The 21,305-nt window shown below is 35.3% G+C and overlaps 3 protein-coding genes across 10 annotated transcripts in view; 1 reads left to right on the top strand and 2 right to left on the bottom strand.

Annotated features, from left to right (window-relative positions):
* The window catches only part of LOC146003899 (uncharacterized), a 500,546-nt gene that overhangs the window by 473,685 nt on the left and 5,556 nt on the right, over positions 1-21,305 (top strand). For 7 of the 8 annotated variants that reach the window (XM_083142368.1, XM_083142366.1, XM_083142371.1 and 4 more), the window contains one exon: positions 5,052-9,492. In XM_083142368.1, coding sequence (XP_082998494.1) covers positions 5,052-6,039 — 988 coding nt within the window. In that variant the 3' untranslated portion in view covers positions 6,040-9,492. Of the gene's footprint in view, positions 1-5,051; positions 9,493-21,305 lie in introns of those variants that run through there. The other variant, XM_083142374.1, reaches the window with a different exon arrangement.
* LOC146003898 (zinc finger SWIM domain-containing protein 1-like) lies at positions 12,998-15,709 on the bottom strand. The gene has a single exon (XM_083142365.1). The coding sequence runs from the start codon at positions 15,032-15,034 to the stop codon at positions 13,049-13,051; it is 1,986 nt and encodes a 661-aa protein (XP_082998491.1). The 5' UTR covers positions 15,035-15,709; the 3' UTR covers positions 12,998-13,048.
* LOC146004427 (uncharacterized) lies at positions 15,319-21,093 on the bottom strand. Its single transcript, XM_083143282.1, has 3 exons — positions 18,803-21,093; positions 15,473-16,887; positions 15,319-15,356 (listed from the first exon to the last, which is right to left on the bottom strand). The coding sequence occupies exons 2-3, from the start codon at positions 16,854-16,856 to the stop codon at positions 15,319-15,321; spliced, it is 1,422 nt and encodes a 473-aa protein (XP_082999408.1). The 5' UTR covers positions 16,857-16,887; positions 18,803-21,093.

Raw genomic sequence — 21,305 nt, forward strand, 5'->3', positions numbered from 1 at the left:
ACTGGTTCAAATCCCACCCTCTCCTCTTTCTTTTTTTTCTTTTTTTTTTTGGTGTTTGCTGAACAGATACCGTTGACTTACCTGAACTATATGACTTCTTAAAGTTTGGAATGTCCTCTACAAGGATGTCACTACTTTTCTACGTAGTCACTATCATTGTCCACACACAAATGCCTCCTGTTAGCGAAGAAATCAGGCATCTTCTCCCAGCAACAGCGATGCACATCTGCATGCACCTCGGCATCACAGATGTAACAGTGTCCCTTCAGGTGCTCTTTCAGCCTCAGAAAAAGGAAAAAGTCACAAGGTGTGAGATCTGGGCTGTACTGTTGGTGGGGTAAAATCTCATGGAATTTGAGATGCTGCAATGCATCCTGTGTTCGGATTGTGTGTGGGTGTGCATTGTCATATTGAGTAATTGCATCCTTGCGAGGCATAACTTGCAGTAATCGTGCACGAAGTTTTACTAAAATCTTCACGTACCAATTGCAGTTTACAGTGGTTCCATGCTCCAAAAATTCTGTGTGGACTATGCCTTCAATTGGTGAATGGCATGAATCAGTTCATCCACCGAAGTGTTGCAGGGGAAGCATGAGAACTTTGACAAATATTTCTTTTCTCCTGAAATTTATACTTAATAAAAATATATATCAATATCTTGATCTTCATAAGAAACTATGCATGATTTACTTCGTAACAAGATGTTCTTTTGTACAACCCTGACAAAATCTGAACATATAAGTAGACGACAGTTCTGGCAACAGTACTTTACTCACAGTCAGAATGGTTGCTAGAATCCTGTGCATGCCTTCAAAAGGAAGTGCTGCTTTCAAAGAAAAAGATTGAACATAAAAACATTGGTGATTGTTTACCTACACTGAGCATGGTGGTAGAAGGAACAGGACTACAATGAAGTGGAGCATTTCACACAACTTCATCCACTTCAAAAAGTACTTTCCACAGCCGCCAGTGCACAACTGAATGAGAGATTCGTTCAATGCAGACCCTCCCATGAATGTTTTCCAAAGCAGAAGAGGAGCAGCTTACTGAACTTTCCTCAGACAACATAGTGAAGTATATGTTTGTTTCTATCTGCGACAATGTCTTAATTTTGTATCCATCTGCAAAGAATAAGTATCCATAGTTAAACAATAATGAGGCCTTACGCATTATGCTTCCTTCTGTGACTTTATATCTTCGTGAAACTGGACTTTCGACCATGACTGTGATCAAGTCCAAATAAAATTCAACAGTAAATATCCAGACTGAGATGATCCTTGTCATTTCCAAATATATACCCAGATTAGTTATAATGTGTGCCACCAAGCAAGCTCATACAACTCACTGACTCAGCTAAACATTGCCATCTGCCTGATATACTGGTTTTTTACTCTGTTTTATGAAAAACTAAATATGCTGACCAAGGCAGTAATTTATTTTATTATATTAAAAACATAAACTAAAACGTAACGTTTCAACCTTCTAGCAAGGTCTTCATCAGACTCTGTATCAAGTACAAAAGGTTGAAACGTTACATTTTAGTTTGTTTTTAATATAATAAAATAAATTACTGCCTTGGTCAGCATATTTAGTTTTTCATAATCATGGAAACAAGGCTTAATGGTGTTATCTGTTTTTATCTCTCAGCTTATGAACATTAAAGAAAATTGCATCATCTGTATTTATCATTATGTTTTCATTACTTGTATGCATACATTAACACATGAACAGATTTTGTGTTGTTTTTTTATGGTCACATAAATTTATGCATCACATGCATTTATCTATTATTGCTGATGGTAGGTGCATGGTGAATGCAGCTTTTGGCATCTGAGGGGAACTGCGACAACAAAAACTTTGAAAACCCCTGGTGAATATTATTAAAATGAATGTTTGGAATTATCTAATATTCTCTGAGGCATATATCGTTATTCAATATTCTTCACAGTACTTCATATTATAACTCTGTAGGAAAGTAGCATATGCTGGTTTTAACAAATGGGTAAACTACTACAGATTTTCACCTACACAGGTAAATATAATATGGAGGTATGTGCTATGAAATAAAACACCATACATTTAAGTGTTAAATTTCATGAAACTTGTATCAGACTGATTCCATTTTAAATCCCCCCAGGTAATGATTGGGCCTCTTTCATGGGTGAGTTGTAGCATCGTCGCCTTGTAATCAAGGTGTCCCAGGTTTGATACCCTGTAGAGGCACATAGTGGTTCGGATCCCACTTTAAACTGTAGGTCTAGTTCTGATTAGCCTTTCTGTACATAAAGCAGACTTCAAACATGAACCCCAGGAAATGACACCCACCATTCAGATTTTAATGAAACTTGGTGTATTCGTTAATACTACCAAGGTATGAACCCATGAACAATTTTTCTTCTGTAGCCCTCATAATTCCTGAGAAACGGGGCTAAATTTCCTAATCTTGCATGGATCAGTCAATGCTGAGGCCATGGTGGGAGCCTACAGTGCTTAACAGAAATAGTTGTATCTCAAAGTCAAAGTGGCATACCATTCTGAAACTTTTTTCTAAAGTTCATAAATATATGTATATTCCATTAAAAAAGTTTTCATAAAGATTCCTCCACTGACAATCGAGAAAAAACTATTGTATTGTTTATAATGTTGATTTTTTGTATGTCAACATCTCAGATTACTAAATTTGCATTATCATTATAAGGCAAAGCGGTTATCATGCAATTTTTTTCCAAATTGAAGTTTAAGGAAAAGTATATTCTGAAAGGCTATGAAATAAAATTAGTGAAATTTGCTGTGCTTATTAATCAATATTCTTTGAAACGAGGTTTATGTACATGCATACGGTCATTCTGTGCCAAATCATCACCAAAAAGAAAAAAAAAACTTCAACCTGACCATTTCATATTTTCATGAAATTTGGTAGGATGGTAGAAGACATGAAGTAACTTTTGTAGAAGAAACTAAATGAATATATCATCTTATGAAGTCTTAATTATTCTTGAACCAAACAATAATATTGTATGTATTGTAAGGTTGATTGATTTGCTTATTTTACTTCGCCTTTCGTGCAAAATGATGGAGACAGCAAACACTTACCACATGAAAATAAATAGTTTGATCTTTCATGAGGTTATCGCATTTTCAGTTGAAAAGAAAGAGGTGCACAGATTCACATCATCTATATATATGCATATATATGTGCTATGTGCATCAGGCTCCGGCCACGTATGCATGCCATGTGAATTCAATTTCTGGATCTCCCTCACATGGAAACTTTCAGAAATTCTTACCAATAGTGTGTTTCTGTTTTAATATCAGATTACCTAAATCAGTTGCAGGTACAATGCATTCTATTCCTCTTACACAAACTTAATTTTTTATATCGTTTGTGCCAGCAATAATGGTAACTATGTGTTGTCACTTTCACAATACTTGTATATACTGCAAATGTTTGTATGGAAGGAGAAGTCCCACTGATAATGTAAGGAAATAGGACACTTTGTTTTGTACAATTCCATTCTTTACTTTCATAATGAACAGTCCTGAGAAGCATGTTTATGTGTGTTTATCACCCATCAGAATGCTATGTGTTGCCATTTGAGCATCGACCAAGCTGCAAATTCACCTTGCCAAAATCTCACGCATGTGTGCAAGGTTTAGCTTGTTTGCTTGTCATCGAAAACAAAAGTCATAATAATAATCTTTATTTATTTGTTGACCCCTTTTTGCATTGGTATGGATATCATCAGATACATGTAAATATAGATAAGATATAGTATAAGAGATATTACAGTATAAAAACATCACAGATGTTTATATAACGCACATATGTGATACACAAATTTACATAAATTGAACGTTTACAATATTAAAAACAATGATAAACAGGTATGCCCATAATAAAAATATATAGTGTATGCATGATTTTTTTTAAGTTAGATATACATGATTCTTTAAATTTATGTGATAGTATTTATAAACACTAAGCTCTATGAGATTACTAGATTTTTGTATCTCATCATTTACATACAATCAATATAAAGTCAAAATTTTGTTTTCACAAAAGGCAATTCTACATGTGGATTTGGATGGTATTTTGCATATAAGTCTAACAGGCTTTCTCTGTAGTGTAAATACTCTTTTTGTATGTACGTGAGCTGCTCCTCCCCAAGCTGTAATACAGTACTCTAAGTGGGGATAGATAAGACCATAATATGGATTCATGATGATTTCCTTGATATGATACTGTGAAAGAATTTTCAACAGGTATAGGTTTTTGGTGAGTTTATCCAAGATATACTCAGTATGACATGCCCAATTTAGTTTTATCTTCGATGATCAATCCTAGAAATTTTAGCTGGTTAACATACTGTATTTCATTCTCATCTAAGTAGACCGTCAAGTTATCTATCAAAGTTCTTCTTGTTGCCAGGGTTAAAAATCATGAAATTTGTTTTTTGATGGTTCACATTTAGGCTATTAGCGTTTAAGTACTGGGTTATTTGATTAATCGAGATGCAAATTTGTATTGTTTTTTGTGTCACAGGTGGGATACAGTACAAAACAGCAGTAAATTTAAAAGTTTAAATAATCTAATTGTATGGAAAATAACTTCTTCCTTTTAACTTAATTATGGATAATACTTGAATTTTTACGAAATGACAATTTTAGATTGTTCACTCACAAGTTAGCATAAAGTTAAAGCATTGCATTTAAATACTTTGATATGCAATGTCCCTTTATTTTAAACTCCTGTATATGAAAAATCCCAGTAAACTTTCCTCCCTATCTTGTGAATTATAATAATTTCTCAGTTTGAATATAAATGATAGAAAAGTCGGGGAATGACCCAGAGTATGTGCAGCTGCTGCAGAATGGAGCAGTAAAAGATAAAATTGCCATGGAGTAGTAAACAACATGTGGCTGTGGTTGTAGTTTCATATGCCAGTAGGTAGATACTGTTACACATGTTTCTGCAAGCATAAATTTAAGAGTGTAGCCTATGTTAGATGATAATTTCTTGTAATTCAGCATATTGAAACTTTTTGTTTCAGGAACAAAGAAGAAAATTTAATATTACCTGCTTTCATCAGAAATTGTGGGAAACCATCAGGAATCATGTGTACTGATGAAATTGTTGGTGCAGGTATTAAATATCATCACACCATTGGATCCATGTCAATATGTTGTAATATAAAATCATTCAATAACTCAGTTGCTTTAATTAAACGTAAGTATAGGAATATTCTCAATCGAAAAGAAAATATTAATATCAAACCTGAAATCAAGGATAGGATTTATCGTTTCAATTGTACTCATTGTGGAATATCATTTACAGAAAAAGTAAATTTAATGTGTCATATCAAAACACATAATGAATTAATTTTGTTGAATAGAAACCAATGCAAGAAAACAGTTATCCAAAACATAAAATTAAAAAAAGAAGGCCACAAAGGAATTCGTCCACATGAATGCCATCAATGCAGGAAGAGATTTAATGATAGTGGACACTTGAAAGTCCATTTGAGAATTCACGAAGGAATTCGCCCATATGAATGCCCTCAGTGCAAAAAGAGATTTACTGAAAGTGGACATTTGAAAGCCCACTTGAGAATTCACGAAGGAATTCGCCCATATGAATGCCCTCAGTGCAAAAAGAGATTTACTGAAAGTAAAAACTTGAAAGCCCATTTGAGAATTCACGAAGGAATTCGCCCATATGAATGCCCTCAGTGCAAAAAGAGATTTACTGAAAGTGGAAACTTGAAAACCCATTTGAGAATTCACGAAGGAATTCGCCCATATGAATGCCCTCAATGCAAAAAGAGATTTACTCATCATTTCAACTTGAAAGTCCATTTGAGAATTCATGAAGGAATTTGCCCATATGAATGCCCTCAATGCAAAAAGAGATTTACTCAAACTGGAAGCTTGAAAGTCCATTTGAGAATTCATGAAGGAATTCGCCCATATGAATGTCCTCAATGCAAAAAGAGATTTACTCAAAATGGAAGCTTGAAAACACATTTGAAAACTCACTAGCGAATTCGTCCACACTGTCCTTAGTACCAAAAGAAAAACGTTCTTTAAGTGCTAAATTTTGAATTAATTTGATAATTCACGAAAGAATTGGGGATACAAATCCCGACAAAGGAAAAACTTATCTTTGAAAATACAATCTGGAAAATTGATTTGATGGAATTTTTCCTTATGCAAGCATTCATAATACATTTACGAGGGTTTGTGGATAGCTTCTAGCTTTATTTAGAAGAAATGAGATTTTGCGAATGATGTTGATGTTTTTATTTAACATGTTCTTTGTGAAATCTGTCTCATTCGTTTGACTTTTGTCGGAATTTTAGAAAACCTTCTAAAAAGATAAATGGTTGTTACTGAAAACTTGCCTTTACAACCTATATGACCTCAGCAGTTGTGACAAAACAACTCCTCTTCTGGTGTTTTTTTTTTAAGATTTGGGTAGAGATAGTCTTATGAAGGGGCTAAGCATATGGGATATAGCAGATGATTCAGAAATTTTGAATGAACCCAGGTGAGCCAAATTGTGCATTATGACGGTGGCTCTGTGTGCTGATGCGATGACCACTGATGTGCCGTAGACTATAAGTTTACATCTACATGCATTGTCTACATGTAATGTACATGAATATTGCATTAGCTTATAGTAGTTCACATAGTCTACTGTAGAGAATAGATTTAATGTAAACAGCACGGAAGAATGAAATTCCTTGTTGTGTTTAAATGAGAAAGTATTTTTTCGCCTTCAAACAAGTCTATTATCTGTGCATATTTAATTTTCAGTAACGATAGAAAAACGGACTACCGGGAAAAAACAAATGACAAGTCAGGTAAACACTGATCTTACTGTTTACACTGACAAAAGGACGGGAAGGCTGAAAAAAATAGATTTTTTCACCATTTTAATACATAGAAAAATGCATTTTCTTGAGCCCTTAGATGACCGAACATGTTTTCCCGGTAAACGCATGAACGACCAAGGGATTTTCAGCGGAAATTTTAAATTTCCGCATGCTTTTATATAATATTTTATATCTCTGGTACTAAGAACACTGGGGTTACAAATTATACCTTGTTTTGTTCAATACAGATGTGCCTATAAGCCTATGACATAAAAACAAAATTTTCCGTTTTCCGAAGAGGAAAAGAAGAAAAACTTGGTTTTTTTTTTACGAAATTTTAAAATCTGCTGGTCCCCACATGGCGACGCAGGGACGTAAATGTGCTAAATTGTACCAGCACATTGCCTGCTATGTTTTACACTATCGTAAAAGAAATCGCAAACATATTCGAGATACTTTCCGGGAAAGGATATATTTTCCAATGTGAAGCACCCGATTTTTTTTGAGCGGAAATTTGAAATTCGGCGCATGTACATTAATGTTTTTTTAACTGAATTAAGAACACTGGGGTTACAAACCTCGTTTTTAATTTTCAGTAACGATAGAAAAACGGACTACCGGGAAAAAACAAATGACAAGTCAGGTAAACACTGATCTTACTGTTTACACTGACAAAAGGACGGGAAGGCTGAAAAAAATAGATTTTTTCACCATTTTAATACATAGAAAAATGCATTTTCTTGAGCCCTTAGATGACCGAACATGTTTTCCCGGTAAACGCATGAACGACCAAGGCATTTTCAGCGGAAATTTTAAATTTCAGCATGCTTTTATATAATATTTTATATCTCTGGTACTAAGAGCACTGGGGTTACAAATTATACCTTGTTTTGTTCAATACAGATGTGCCTATAAGCCTATGACATAAAAACAAAATTTTCCGTTTTCCGAAGAGGAAAAGAAGAAAAACTTGGTTTTTTTTACGAAATTCTAAAATCTGCTGGTCCCCACATGGCGACGCAGGGACGTAAATGTGCAAAATTGTACCAGCACATTGCCTGCTATGTTTTACACTATCGTAAAAGAAATCACGAACATATTCGAGATACTTTCCGGGGAAGGATATATTTTCCAATGTGGAGCACCCGATTTTTTTTGGGTTGGAATTACTACCACAACACTTTTTCCTTGTCTTCTTCTAATACGTAGCGTAAAATGTAGGCATGCGCATGTGCTAGTGCAACGTCATAACAATGACGTCAGACTTGAACTTAAATGTGGATCTTGAATCTTAAGGGCCAAACAACACGATTCAGGAGCTCTTGTTTTAAATGGCGGCGTAGCAAAATCATTACTTAAAAACTTGAACGAAGAAAGAAGTAATTTATTGCGAAAGACTGCCCTCCAAAAATACCCTATCCGTTTCGTATCTTTCAAAACTAAATGCATGCCACATGAAGAAAATATTTTACTTAAACATAATTTCTGCTTTTAAATGGATTTTCTCAAGGAATTATGCCATCAATTTGTGGAATAACGAATATTTACAAAGAGCGGCTTCCTTCAGACCACTTCAGCAACAAAGTGTTGTGGCAGCAATACATTCAAACCTCTCCTGCAACAAAGTGTTGTGGCAGCAATACATTCAAACCTCTCCTGCAACGAAGTGTTGTGGCAGCAATACATACACGTTTCGTATCATTCCCACTAAATGCTTGCCACATGTGGAGAAATATTTCATTTTAAACTTTATTTCTACATATTTTCAAGGAGTTCTGCCACTATTTTGTGAAATAATGGTTAAATTTTAAAGAGCGTCTCCCATCAACCCAAAGTGTTGTGGCAGCAATGCATACTCGTTTCTTATCTTTTCCACAACATACATGCCATATGTTTTGAAATATCAGGTTTAAATTTCATATCTACACTCTTCAATGATTTCCGTCATTTCTTTTATTTTTCTATGTCGGATAAAATTTAATTTTAAAAACGTCTTCCTTCAACCCGCTTCTACAATGAAGTGTTGTGGCAGCAATTTATGGCCGTTAATTCAAAGCACTCCTGTAACAGTGTGTTGTGGCAGCAATGCATATTCATTGCTTATATTTCCCACTGCATGGTTGTTGTATGGGAAAAAAAAAAAACAATTTCAATTCATAACCCTTTCCTATCATTCCCATTGCTGGTATAACACTATTAGATAGATACCTCATGAAAGAGACATTTCCGTATTTAGAAGAAATTCCACCATTATTTTATTGAGTAATGAATATTTTTAAAGATCGCCTTCTTTAAAACATAATATCTATTAAAATGAGCAGCTTCCAAGTAAAAACAACAACTTAATTGTAGCATATTTTGTATTGCTTTTCGACACTGTTGGCTAGTCATGTAAATAACGTCTATACCTTGGCCAAGATCCGAAGCAAGAACCTGTTGCAACCGCCATATGAGCCAATCCCACTCATTAGCAGTGCATGTATTGTCATGAAATATTTTACTTATCACTACCAGGAGCAAGCAGGACAAAAAATATGATTTTCATTTCGTGCAAATTCGTATGTAATGTGTGTGAACCAATATACATTTTTTGGATATTCTGATCTTTAATTTTGATTGACGTGTACAATTACTGTCAGATTAAATATTATAGATTCTCCAGTTTGGACTCCATTTAAAAATTATGCAATAGACCTACATACAATACAGCAATCATTTGCAAAACAAAAAAAGGCACGCGTTTGCTCTTACAATGAATAGAAATTGAAGGCATTCTCAACAAAAAGAAAATCCATAGAATAACGCATATTCGAATAAGCTAAATTTTGCTGCAACTCGTGTTTATGTCTACTGGTTAATTACTGGAGTCCAAACTTGAGTATCTATAATTTTTATTCCGACAGTAGCTGCCTGCCTTCCTATTTCACTTCTAGAGGATTGACATTCGTCTTAATGCAATCCCTGGGTGAGAACTTGCTAGTGGAAGTAGCAGTTTGTTACTAATTCGTAGCTCCAATTCTCTGGAGTTACGTTTGTGGTTCCATGTTACAAACCTTTTGTGACAAGATGATCAGTCGACAACGTAATCTATCAGGGCACCAAGGCTGCAAAACACAAACACAGACATGCTTGAGGATATAGCATATGAAATGTAAATTACTTTAAACTATACGTTGAAAGCCCCTCTCAGCAAGGTTTCTTGGAAATTATAATCTTATACCCGAAAATTTAATAACGTTGACGTTTATAATTGAACTTTTGTAAAAAGTGCATATCATTCTTTTCCCTTTTGCATAAATCATAATCTACTGTGCTGTCATTCATTCTTAATAATGTGTAGTGAACTTGTGAATGAAACAGTATGTAATTGAGAAGTTTTTTGTAACTATGTGCATTTGCCATTATTAAAAAATTAAATTCTTACATGTAGGACGTGAGTGTGTCTCGTATCAAGCTACCCAAGCTCCTATGACACAGTATGCCCCTGCAGACCTTCACAAAGCTTGACTTTTGTCAGAAAAGTAACAGGATTGATTTCTTCTGAAACTATGATATTGAAACATGCAAAATATGTTGTGAATATAAATCCCCTTGGAAGTGGTTCTGCATTTACAAACCATTGATTTTGCCTTCGACTTCAATTCCATCTTTGTACATAAGATTTGATGTTGCTTGTATCAAGATATAAATACAATATCACTAAAATTCGTATTACATTTTGATTTTATCTTCAAGTTAGCAGACTTTTTCTGCTCACAAGCATAACTTTTTTAAAATAAAGGTAAATAGTCTTTATCAAGATATTCCAATCCAAAAGACTGTCTCTCATCTGCTGAGAAACACCCCAGAAATGCTGGAAGCTGTGTATAGATATCCAACTCTTACCTACCAATCCTATCATAGTATATCAATGATAAAATGTGATAGTGTGTGAATTACTGTGAACAATTTGTAAAACAAATATTGTAATTGTAGCTTCATTTTAATTTATATCGTAACTGGTGTCAGTTGGCACATTTCATCAGTCAATTATGATTACCTTAATTTTATAATTTTCAGCACTTTATGTCCATTCACTCTGGTCCCCTGAAAAATGTAAAAAATCGAGATTCTACCATATATCCAAAAGACACAGTGATAAATAATTTAAGAAGAAACATGTGAATGATTCAATGTTGAATACCAAAATTCAAAGTAGAGTATTACAGTGGCAACATTGGAAATTCTACTAGTGTTAAAAAGTAGTAGTTTCCAAATTCATAAAGGCTATCAGGGAAGTTCTTAGGTACCTCCAAAGAACAACCTTTCTACGAAACAAATTATAATTTTTATTTTCAAATGAAAGACCAGTTTCCAAAACACCTCACATTTTTCTATTTCTTGTAACAATTCATAATTTACAGGCACTTTAATCATATTTGGAACTGTTGGTAAAAATGTCGCAAGATTTGTTGGACATGAATAAGAAAGTATGATGGCAGTCTTTTTTCTCTCCAGCTATGTTCCTCACCCTCGCATCAATTTTACCAGGCCCTAAGACATCATTAATTCAGCAGTTGACTAATTTAAAAATTTATTTCATAGGTCTCGGACATAATCAAACTATTACTTTTTGTTATACATAATTATATAATACATAAAGTAAAAAAAAAATACTCTTTTGCAACTCTTCAGTTTCATGCCATGCACATGAAAAATCAGCTCCAATTCTTTCTCGAATAGTCATGAATTTTGTATGTAACAATGTATTCAGAAATTTGAATATTCCAGAAACAGGTACATTGCAACATACTGTAATCGCTTATTTCTTAACCAGAAAATGTTTCATTGAGCCCTGCAGATGAAATATTTATTTGCTCATAAACTTATGGAAATTATAATGCCAAACAAAGGATACAACATTGAAAGGAAATATTTTAATGACTTGCTTTGAAGATTAAGGCACAGTATTTTTTTCTATCTATCTATATATATATAAATGTGTTCAACATACAGTAGATAGTACAGGTTTCTTTCTCTCAGTATGTGAATATGAATATCGATAAAACTACAAAAGCCAGGAATCGGATTTCTTCAAATTTACAGGAGAAAGTACTTACGGAATTTAGTTTCTGTGTAATTTCGGAAGTTCGTAGAAGTGTTTTCTCGCATTTTTAAATGTATTTGGCCGCTAATTCATGTTTTTTTCTATAATAATGTCAATCCGATGAACGAAAGCTGTTGCTTGCATTTCCATCCATGTACTTGAACCGGATGTTGCGAGCATCTGATGACGTAATCAGTGGCGTGCCCAAGGTTTTCGAAAGGGAGGGGTTATGTACACTTTTTCTGGTAGTCAGTCCACATTTCGCCATCTTTTCCTACCTTTGACGCTTTTTTTTTTGGGAATACTGGGCCAAAGGGGGGGTTATAACCCCCACCAACCCCCCTTGGGCACGCCACTGGACGTAATCCCCGGTGAGTGTTTCCACACAGTTTTTCACTATGTTGCCCAACGTAAATCAACCTAGTGTTACCATCATGGTGCGTGGGGCTATCGTAAATGGTTTTTGGGGCCATGCGGGAATTTTTCTGTTACGAAGGTTGAAACACTGCTTTGCCATTTGAAACACAACACTAGTCAAGATTTGCCAGCCATTTTGCGTGTTCAGGAAGCGAGAAAAGAAGGAACAATAATTACTCGATATGTCGACAATAGATACTAATTTCGTTAAGAAAAGCGAAATCCCTTGTTAAACAACCTTTCCCAATGCGGAATAAGTAAGCACAAATGTAAACAATTACAGAATAAACGAGTTACAGGGGATTCCCGGCTTTTGATAGTTTTACCTGAATATCAATTGCATAATGTCTATAACTAAACAATATTAATAATATTAACACCAGGACCAACTTTATATGGAACACAAGAGGTTTCTCTTAACTCATGCATATATTTCCTTAGGGATTCAGGTCTACAGTTATACACGCTAATCTGCCCTTAAGAATAATCAAACACATCCTTTCAATCAAGGAACATTAACATTTATTACAATTCAAAAAAAAAAATTCTACAACAAATCTTAAAACATGATAAAAAAAAAATTATCTTCCAAAGACTTCTTTGTAGAGTTGTACCAGGAGTGGTGTGGTGCAAATGCAATTCTTCCTGAATGCAATACTGAAACAAAAAGTTAAAAAACTTTAAAATCCTCACCTTCATGTGGATCAATTGACAATGGGGAGCTTAGAGAAGTGTGTAATGATGGATTTATGTTTGCAGTGTTATTGGTATTGGTACAAAGTGTATCCTGATTCTCTTTCCAGTTGCATAACAGAGATTCCAGTACAGAATATTTTTCTTCATATTCTTTTTTTCCACAAGCGGACAAGAAAGAAGCACATTGGTCTGTTAGGACTCTAGCATGATTATACTTTTGACCAGGGGTGTTTAATGGGACCTTTTGTGCACTTGCAACAAAAGACACAGAACTTGGCATTACATCACATTCCTTTAAGTAATGATTCTTTTGCCACCTCACATCAACAAGTTCTGCAATAAACATGGGCAAGTTCATATGATTTCTAGCAGCAAACAAATGGGAACAAGGCAATTTGAACTTTGTGTGAAATGAGCAGATGCATTTTGTGAAGTTCCCTGTTACAACATAAACTTTGCCATTAAAAGAAACAGTACAAACCCCATAATCATCATTAAAGACTTCATAACGACCCCTATCGATTTCATATTTTCTCAGCTGATTGAACAACAATTTTGATGACTCCGAAGTGCAAATTCTTGAAATTTCCACAGAAGTTTCACTTATCTGGGATGTGTCCAAGGTAGTTTTCAATTCTGTGAAGGCATTGTATTCAACTTCATTGAAGATTGTTTTTGTTAACTCAATCAAGTTATTTAAAGCAGTTGACAAGTGTTGGTGTGGTTTAAGGACTGACTTAATTCTTTGATTGTGTCTTTCTATACGATTATTTGTTCTATTTCCTAAATGACATACATCTAAATGGAAACAGGGTACCCACATTTCTTTATAGCTATGCCAGTTGTCCATGAAGTACTTATGGAACTCTACATGAATATCTTGAATTGTACATATACACTTTTGATAATCATCTTCATTTACACAGTACACCATCTTTCTAAGGGTTTGAAATAAAGCTTCCTTTTCCTTATACTCAGCTTTAATTTTGTGAATTGCCCTTTTAAATGCTTGGAGAACATGGAAAATACATAACAAAACAGAGGCTCCAGGTAACAACTCCTTCAAAACTTTAATCTCATTTAAATCTTTGTCTACAATAACAGCCTTACACTTTTCTTTCAGAAAGGGATTGGCTTCTACAAATATTGAGAAAGCTCTCTTCAACACAAACTGAGTTTCATTTTCAACAAAAAAGAATCCAACTGGCCTGCCATTACTTTGCCCATCCTCACACAAAATTGTATAGAGAGGAAATCCTTCCATATTTACTTGATAAGTGCCATCAACAAATAAAACATCTGAATACTTGTGACACATATTTTTCATACTTCTAGTTTGAAAAAATATAAAACTTAATTCATTCTTCTCATTTTTTTCAATATGGGTGTTACTTTCCGGATCATTATTAACCAGATTGTGCAACGTAGTTAAAACTATTTCACCTTCCGACTGTCCACTTGTAACAGTTCCAGCAATTTTTTGTTTCATGTTGACAACATCTTGTGTAGTTAATTTCTTTCGTGTCTCTTTCAGAACCTGTCTCCTAAAATCTAAGTTACTAATATTACACTCAAGAAGCTGGGAAAACTTTTCTTTTTCTGCACTGGTTAGCAATCTATTCTGAGTATACAAACAATAATATTCTGGCCCAATGGGATGATTGTGACTAACATTGATTTTTCCTACTCTATACCTGAATGGTTTTCTTACAAGACCAACATAAACTGAAAAACTACAGTTGCCAGCATTGTATTTCTGATTTACTCTTACATTATTTCCTCTCTTTCTTATATGGCCTGCATGCTTACATTCAAAATAAACTCGTTGATAAGGAAACTGCCTGTCATCAAAGGTGGATGATACAGTACTTCTAACTGACATCACACCATCCCTTGAAATCTTTTTCAAATTCTTCAAAAGACCCATATTCGGCTCCACTTTTGAAACCACTACCACCATGCAGGTGAAAGTCTTTCATTCTACTGTTAAATTGTCGGAATTTGTAGATCTTTACTTTAAACTGTCTGTTACAAAGAAACATGTCGGAGGGTTCTATAAATATTTTTAATATCCTTGCAGGTAAGTTTAACAGACAATTTAGAGCCACATACAAATACAGCTTGCAGCAAATATGGAAGGAAGTAGTCATTAAAAATAAAGACTTCAAGAAATAACAGAAGGAAGCAAGAAATGTTTCACAGAAAAGTAATACAGGATGAAGAAACACAAGAGAAACAAATGTATTAAATATTATTCCCAGGGTAGAAACAAGCAGCAAAACCTGAAAAAAATAACTCCAGAAGAATGAATATGAAAACTTGAATGTAGGTACATTAGAGTGAGGTGTCACTTTATGGTTCAGCACTGGATTTAACCTGCTGAAGGTAGACAAAATACACAAATCAACCATCGAAGGAGCCACGGAATCCCAGGAAGAAACAGCTGGAGAATGCAGGTCATGGGGAGAAACAGTTGAAAACTGCAGGTCATGGGGAGAAACAGCTGAAGACTGCAGGTCATGGGGAGAAACAGTTGAAGACTGCAGGTCATGGGGAGAAACAGCCTGAGAGGACTGCAGGTCATGGGGAGAAACAGTTGAAGACTGCAGGTCATGGGGAGAAACAGTTGAAGACTGCAGGTCATGGGGAGAAACAGTTGAAGACTGCAGGTCATGGGGAGAAACAGTTGAAGACTGCAGGTCATGGGGAGAAACAGTTGAAGACTGCAGGTCATGGGGAGAAACAGTTGAAGACTGCAGGTTTTGGGGAGAAACAGTTGAAGACTGCAGGTTTTGGGGAGAAACAGTTGAAGACTGCAGGTTTTGGGGAGAAACAGCCTGAGAAGACTGCAGGTCATGGGGAGAAACAGTTGAAGACTGCAGGTCATGGGGAGAAACAGTTGAAGACTGGAGGTCATGGGGAGAAACAGCTGAAGACTGCAGGTCATGGGGAGAAACAGTTGAAGACTGCAGGTCATGGGGAGAAACAGTTGAAGACTGCAGGTCATGGGGAGAAACAGTTGAAGACTGCAGGTTTTGGGGAGAAACAGCCTGGGAAGACTGCAGGTTTTGGGGAGAAACAGCCTGGGAAGACTGCAGGTTTTGGGGAGAAACAGCCTGGGAAGACTGCAGGTTTTGGGGAGAAACAGCCTGAGAAGACTGCAGGTTTTGGGGAGAAACAGCCTGAGAAGACTGCAGGTCATGGGGAGAAACAGTTGAAGACTGCAGGTCATGGGGAGAAACAGTTGAAGACTGGAGGTCATGGGGAGAAACAGCTGAAGACTGCAGGTCATGGGGAGAAACAGTTGAAGACTGGAGGTCATGGGGAGAAACAGTTGAAGACTGCAGGTCATGGGGAGAAACAGTTGAAGACTGCAGGTCATGGGGAGAAACAGTTGAAGACTGCAGGTTTTGGGGAGAAACAGCCTGGGAAGACTGCAGGTTTTGGGGAGAAACAGCTGAAGACTGCAGGTCATGGGGAGAAACAGTTGAAGACTGGAGGTCATGGGGAGAAACAGTTGAAGACTGCAGGTCATGGGGAGAAACAGTTGGAGAAAACTGCAGGTTTTGAGGAGTAACAGCCAGAGGGGACTGCAAGTAATCTGAAAGAGAGGTAGCATTATTTGTTCTTGATTGACTGGTACTTAACTTATTCATTGCATCCACCATCTTCATCTTGATGAATTCGGTTCCATGTCTTGATAAATGTAACCCATCCCTTGAAAGCAGCTTCAATGTGAAATCTTCCCATGAAAGAAAAGCAACATCCAGCTTATTGCACATGTCTTGAAGGGCTATATTAATTTGGTTGGCACTAAAAAATAAGAGAAAAAAATAGGGTCACAATTCCATCATATGCCTCGAAGATTTCAATAAACTCATTAATTTGAATTTCTCTGTATTGTTGTGTAATGCATTCATTCTATCTGCAGTAACATTTTCACATGAATTTTGTTTTGTTAGAAGTGACAACATAACGATGTGTGATAACCAGAGAATATTCAACTTCAAAAATGAATTTGTAGGTTTTGCTTAATTTATCAATACATCTCGCTCTCTTCCACTTAGCCATGTATCTACAATATGTTTTTTTCTCCTTTCAGAATTAATACATTATTTTCTCTGCTGTAAATGTGATAAGTTGGGAGTTACGTCTATCTGGTTCTCACAATGATTATTTTCTTCCTATTTCTCTACCTTATTCATGGACTGAGTCCACAACTTTGGACTACTAATACTTCATTTCTTAAAATGTATTGTCAAAATTATCTATTTTCATTCCCCAGCAGACCCCAAATATGAAAGTTTTGTAAAAGAATATTTATAATTTTCCATAAATTTAATGCAAATGCCCTACTTCTTATTTTCAGCCTATATACTGACATATGGATTAATCTAACACCATTATTATTAATGTGGTCTGCCTTTCAATCTCCACATAGCTCAGAATCAATAACAAGAAGTTCTACTAGGAAGTGGCAAATTATCCATGCAACACCATAGAAACAATTAGAATGTTATACAATTGTGAAACAAAAGAGCTGGCCTATTTGTGTATGCATATTGCACATTATCATAAGCTACCTTAAGTAATTTCTCATGTGAGCATCATTAATACAATACGTTAACATTGGGATTGGCTCAACACTACTTATTACTTAACTATAGTTGTTTAGATTGGTGAAATTGCTAGAAAGGTACATATGAACCATGCGCGCCGACTACGTGGGTGCTCCGGGGCTCGAGCACCCACATAAATAATCTTGTGGGTGCGCCGCACCCACAAGATTTTTAGTTTGATAAAAACAAAATAAAATAAATATTTCTCACTTGCCATTATCAAAAAATAATAAGCAATTAAAACATTGAGATGGGACAGACTTTGATAAAGACAAGCTAACATTGGACAGGGACATGTTTCTAGATGTGTGCAGAACGAACAAAGAAAAAGTGGCCAACTTGTCAGACATTACTAATATTTCAAGTAGAGAAAACAGTGGTCCCATGCGTGAAATGATCACAGAATTTGTGAAGTTTATACGGGTGATTTTAGCTTTACCTATTACTTCTTGTAGCTGTGAGCGGTCATTTTCAGCACTTAGATGATTGAAAACGATTTTGCGGTCAACAATGACCCAAATAATATTGAATGATTTGGCAATTTTGCATGTTCATAAAGAAATGACTAAAAATATTGATATTACCAAAATTGCAAACAAATTCATAAGTGCAAATGACGTAAGAAGGAATGTGTTTTATATTAAAAGTTAACATGTCATGATTATTATTATTATTATTTGGTACATAAAGTTAGTCATTTTGTAGTTTCTGTTCACAACAAAATCCTTGCATAGCTCTTTCTGCAATACAATTAAAATTATTTACATTTATGAAGATTTTTCATTTTAATTTGTATGAATGTGGTATTTTCTTTTAGTAACGTGTTGATAATATCATTGCCTCTTGCAATCATTGTGCATGTAAGTTGTTTAAAGTATAATATACTTGATAATTACAGATCTATCCATTGATATGCACCCACAGAAATTTTGGAAAGTCGGCGCCCTTGATATGAACTAAAATAATTTGGAATGCTGTTCACCTCTGGTCATGCATGCAACTATAACTGAAGTTGTGCAAACTGATCTGTTATAAATACCTATCAAAATACAAAGAGCAGAAAATTTAATAAAATGTACGAAATTCAACATACAAATGTAGAGACTTACCACGAGTTTATTCTTGACACACGGCAACGTTCTCTGAAAATGGAAATTCCATTTGTCAGCTTGAAGCTGTCTACCGCACGAGGGAGAAGTCCTGTAAATTACGAAATTAGCATAAGCATTGTTGAGTTTTATTGAAGTGCTAAGACATACACATTTGCATGATTATTTTCATCCACTTTGGCAAACTTAGCATGCGTAATAAATGCAAGTTAATTTAACAATCATGGCAGAAATTATTGGTACATACAAAGTAGATGATGAATTACACACTAACAGCAATTTATGAAGAAAACTAACAATGCAAAAAATTGTTAAATTCTGGAAAATATTATGTAATTTATTGCTATCTTGTGATTTAGAAAAATATGTTCACATGACTTACCACAGCATCTACAGCTATGTACATCTCATTGCACAATAATAAAAAAAATATATTGATTCCCATAAAGTAGAACCTTGTACTTACAGCCATTGCACATTCACATGTGTCTTCTAGACATGGGTCTCCCAGTGTCTAGAAGAAAACTCAAAGCAAATTCCACATAATTGAAAAATACATGAACAATAGTTTATACAAAATTTTGGGTTCAAACTGACACACAAGACAACAAACCACTAGTTCTAAACATTTTCCTGAACCAGTTCATTGTTATACCATTCATACTGACAAGTAGACTAAGCCAAGCGTCAAATTAACTTTGCAACAGGTTTTCGCATATGTAGATCCAGATGTGCACGCAGGACGTAGTTCCACCGAGACTGGTTCTATTCCGACACAACTACATACTTGCAAGAAAACGGTTATTTAATTTGTAATATACAGACAAAATGACACATCCATTAGCAGGTATGGACTTGATCAGTTGCAATCACTTTGTAGACGAACTTGGATCCGCATAATCGCCAACTGGGATCTCCATTATGTTGAAGAATCACTTTAGCTCAAGAGCGAGACTGAATACGTTGCAGAACGCGTGGAATCTGCGATACCAGTGCACATCCCATTATTTTAACCCTATGTTTATCGTGATTAATAATGGTGCTATACAGCGGCAAGAATGGCTGAATCAAGGTCTCCTGTTCGGCATGTGGTTTTACCTGGGTGTTATTTTGGGGTTCATCCAAAGGGTAAAGCTCTTCCAAGTCAAGCATGTTGCTTTAAATGCATATTCCTCATGGCAACAATATCAAAATAAAACAGCACATGAGGTGATTTGCCGTCAATGTGCACACGAACTATATCACGGGTGTTGAAGGATTTGCGGTTTGAGTTTAGGAAGAAGAAATGATTGTTGTGTGACGACAATAAAATCTCCGCGGTATTAAAATAATTCACCATGAGAAGAAACATGTTTATATTTGGATGAGACGTGCATCAACTTGGTAGGTGGCGGGGCCATACATTGAATCAAACATGGAAGGATAACACCGCGCAAAACCACCACCAGGGATGAAGAAATCGAAGAGAAAGGGGGGGGGCTTATTGTTTCACCCACTGGCAGCAATGAAGGCTTTGTTGAAGGAACATGTTCACTGTTCCGTGCAAACAAAGGGAAGGAGGCATTATAAGCAACAAATGGACAGACTAAGATTTGAATCCTGGTTTAGTGAAGTGATTGATTCATAAGTTGAAACCAAACAGAGTAATAGCAGCAGACAAGGCACTCCATTGTGTATATATATCACCAATAACAAATCATGATCTTTTTGGTGGTATAAACTTTAAGTGTGTGTGTCTTATAGTAACAAATGTATTGCGAACGAAGCAACCAAGTTTTTCATAAATGTATTTCTTTCTAAACCAAAAACAATAATTTGTCATTAAATTCAAGAGGGGCCTAACATTGTTTACTTTTATATTTTTTTTATGCTCGAAATATACGCACACACATGCTCTCATGTTTTGAAGATATTTCGCGATGTAGTATATTAAGTAATGACACATTTATTAAATAATCTATGCAAAAAGAAGCAAAAATACATTCCGCTTGACATGCATGCAGGTTTGTGCAGTTGGCAATACTGCAGATTTTCTCAGCGTCTGCGATGTAAGCAGCTCGGCAGTTCGAATGGAAGATTCTGAACTCTGTTCTCATGTAGATTGATAGATAAAATTGCTGCAAAGTTAGCTTGACATGAGGCTTAGATATGGGAGCAAATAAGATTTGCAGGAACATAGAAACAAGCAAAGAAAGCTCTACCTAATATTTATCTCAACAATAACTAGCAAGACCAACTTTCTTTCAGTCATACTGACATGAGCTCTAAAAATCCCCCTAAAGAAATAGTTTTGAATGATTGTAATCATCAATCAGACCTAGGCAATACTTTGTAAGAGTTAGGAAAAATTTCTGAACAAAATTTTATTATTGCTCTGGCAATATTTCAACTTTTATCTCACAAAGCTTGAAGGAAGCTACATGAAATTAAAACCTGAAACAGTGCTAGAAAAATAACACTTTCTGCTGGTTTTTTTTTTTGAAGTGAACGGATTCTCTACAAT

The sequence above is a fragment of the Lepisma saccharinum genome, chromosome 21, assembly GCF_977018435.1.
Source record: "Lepisma saccharinum chromosome 21, izLepSacc3.1, whole genome shotgun sequence".
NCBI lineage: Eukaryota > Metazoa > Arthropoda > Insecta > Zygentoma > Lepismatidae > Lepisma > Lepisma saccharinum.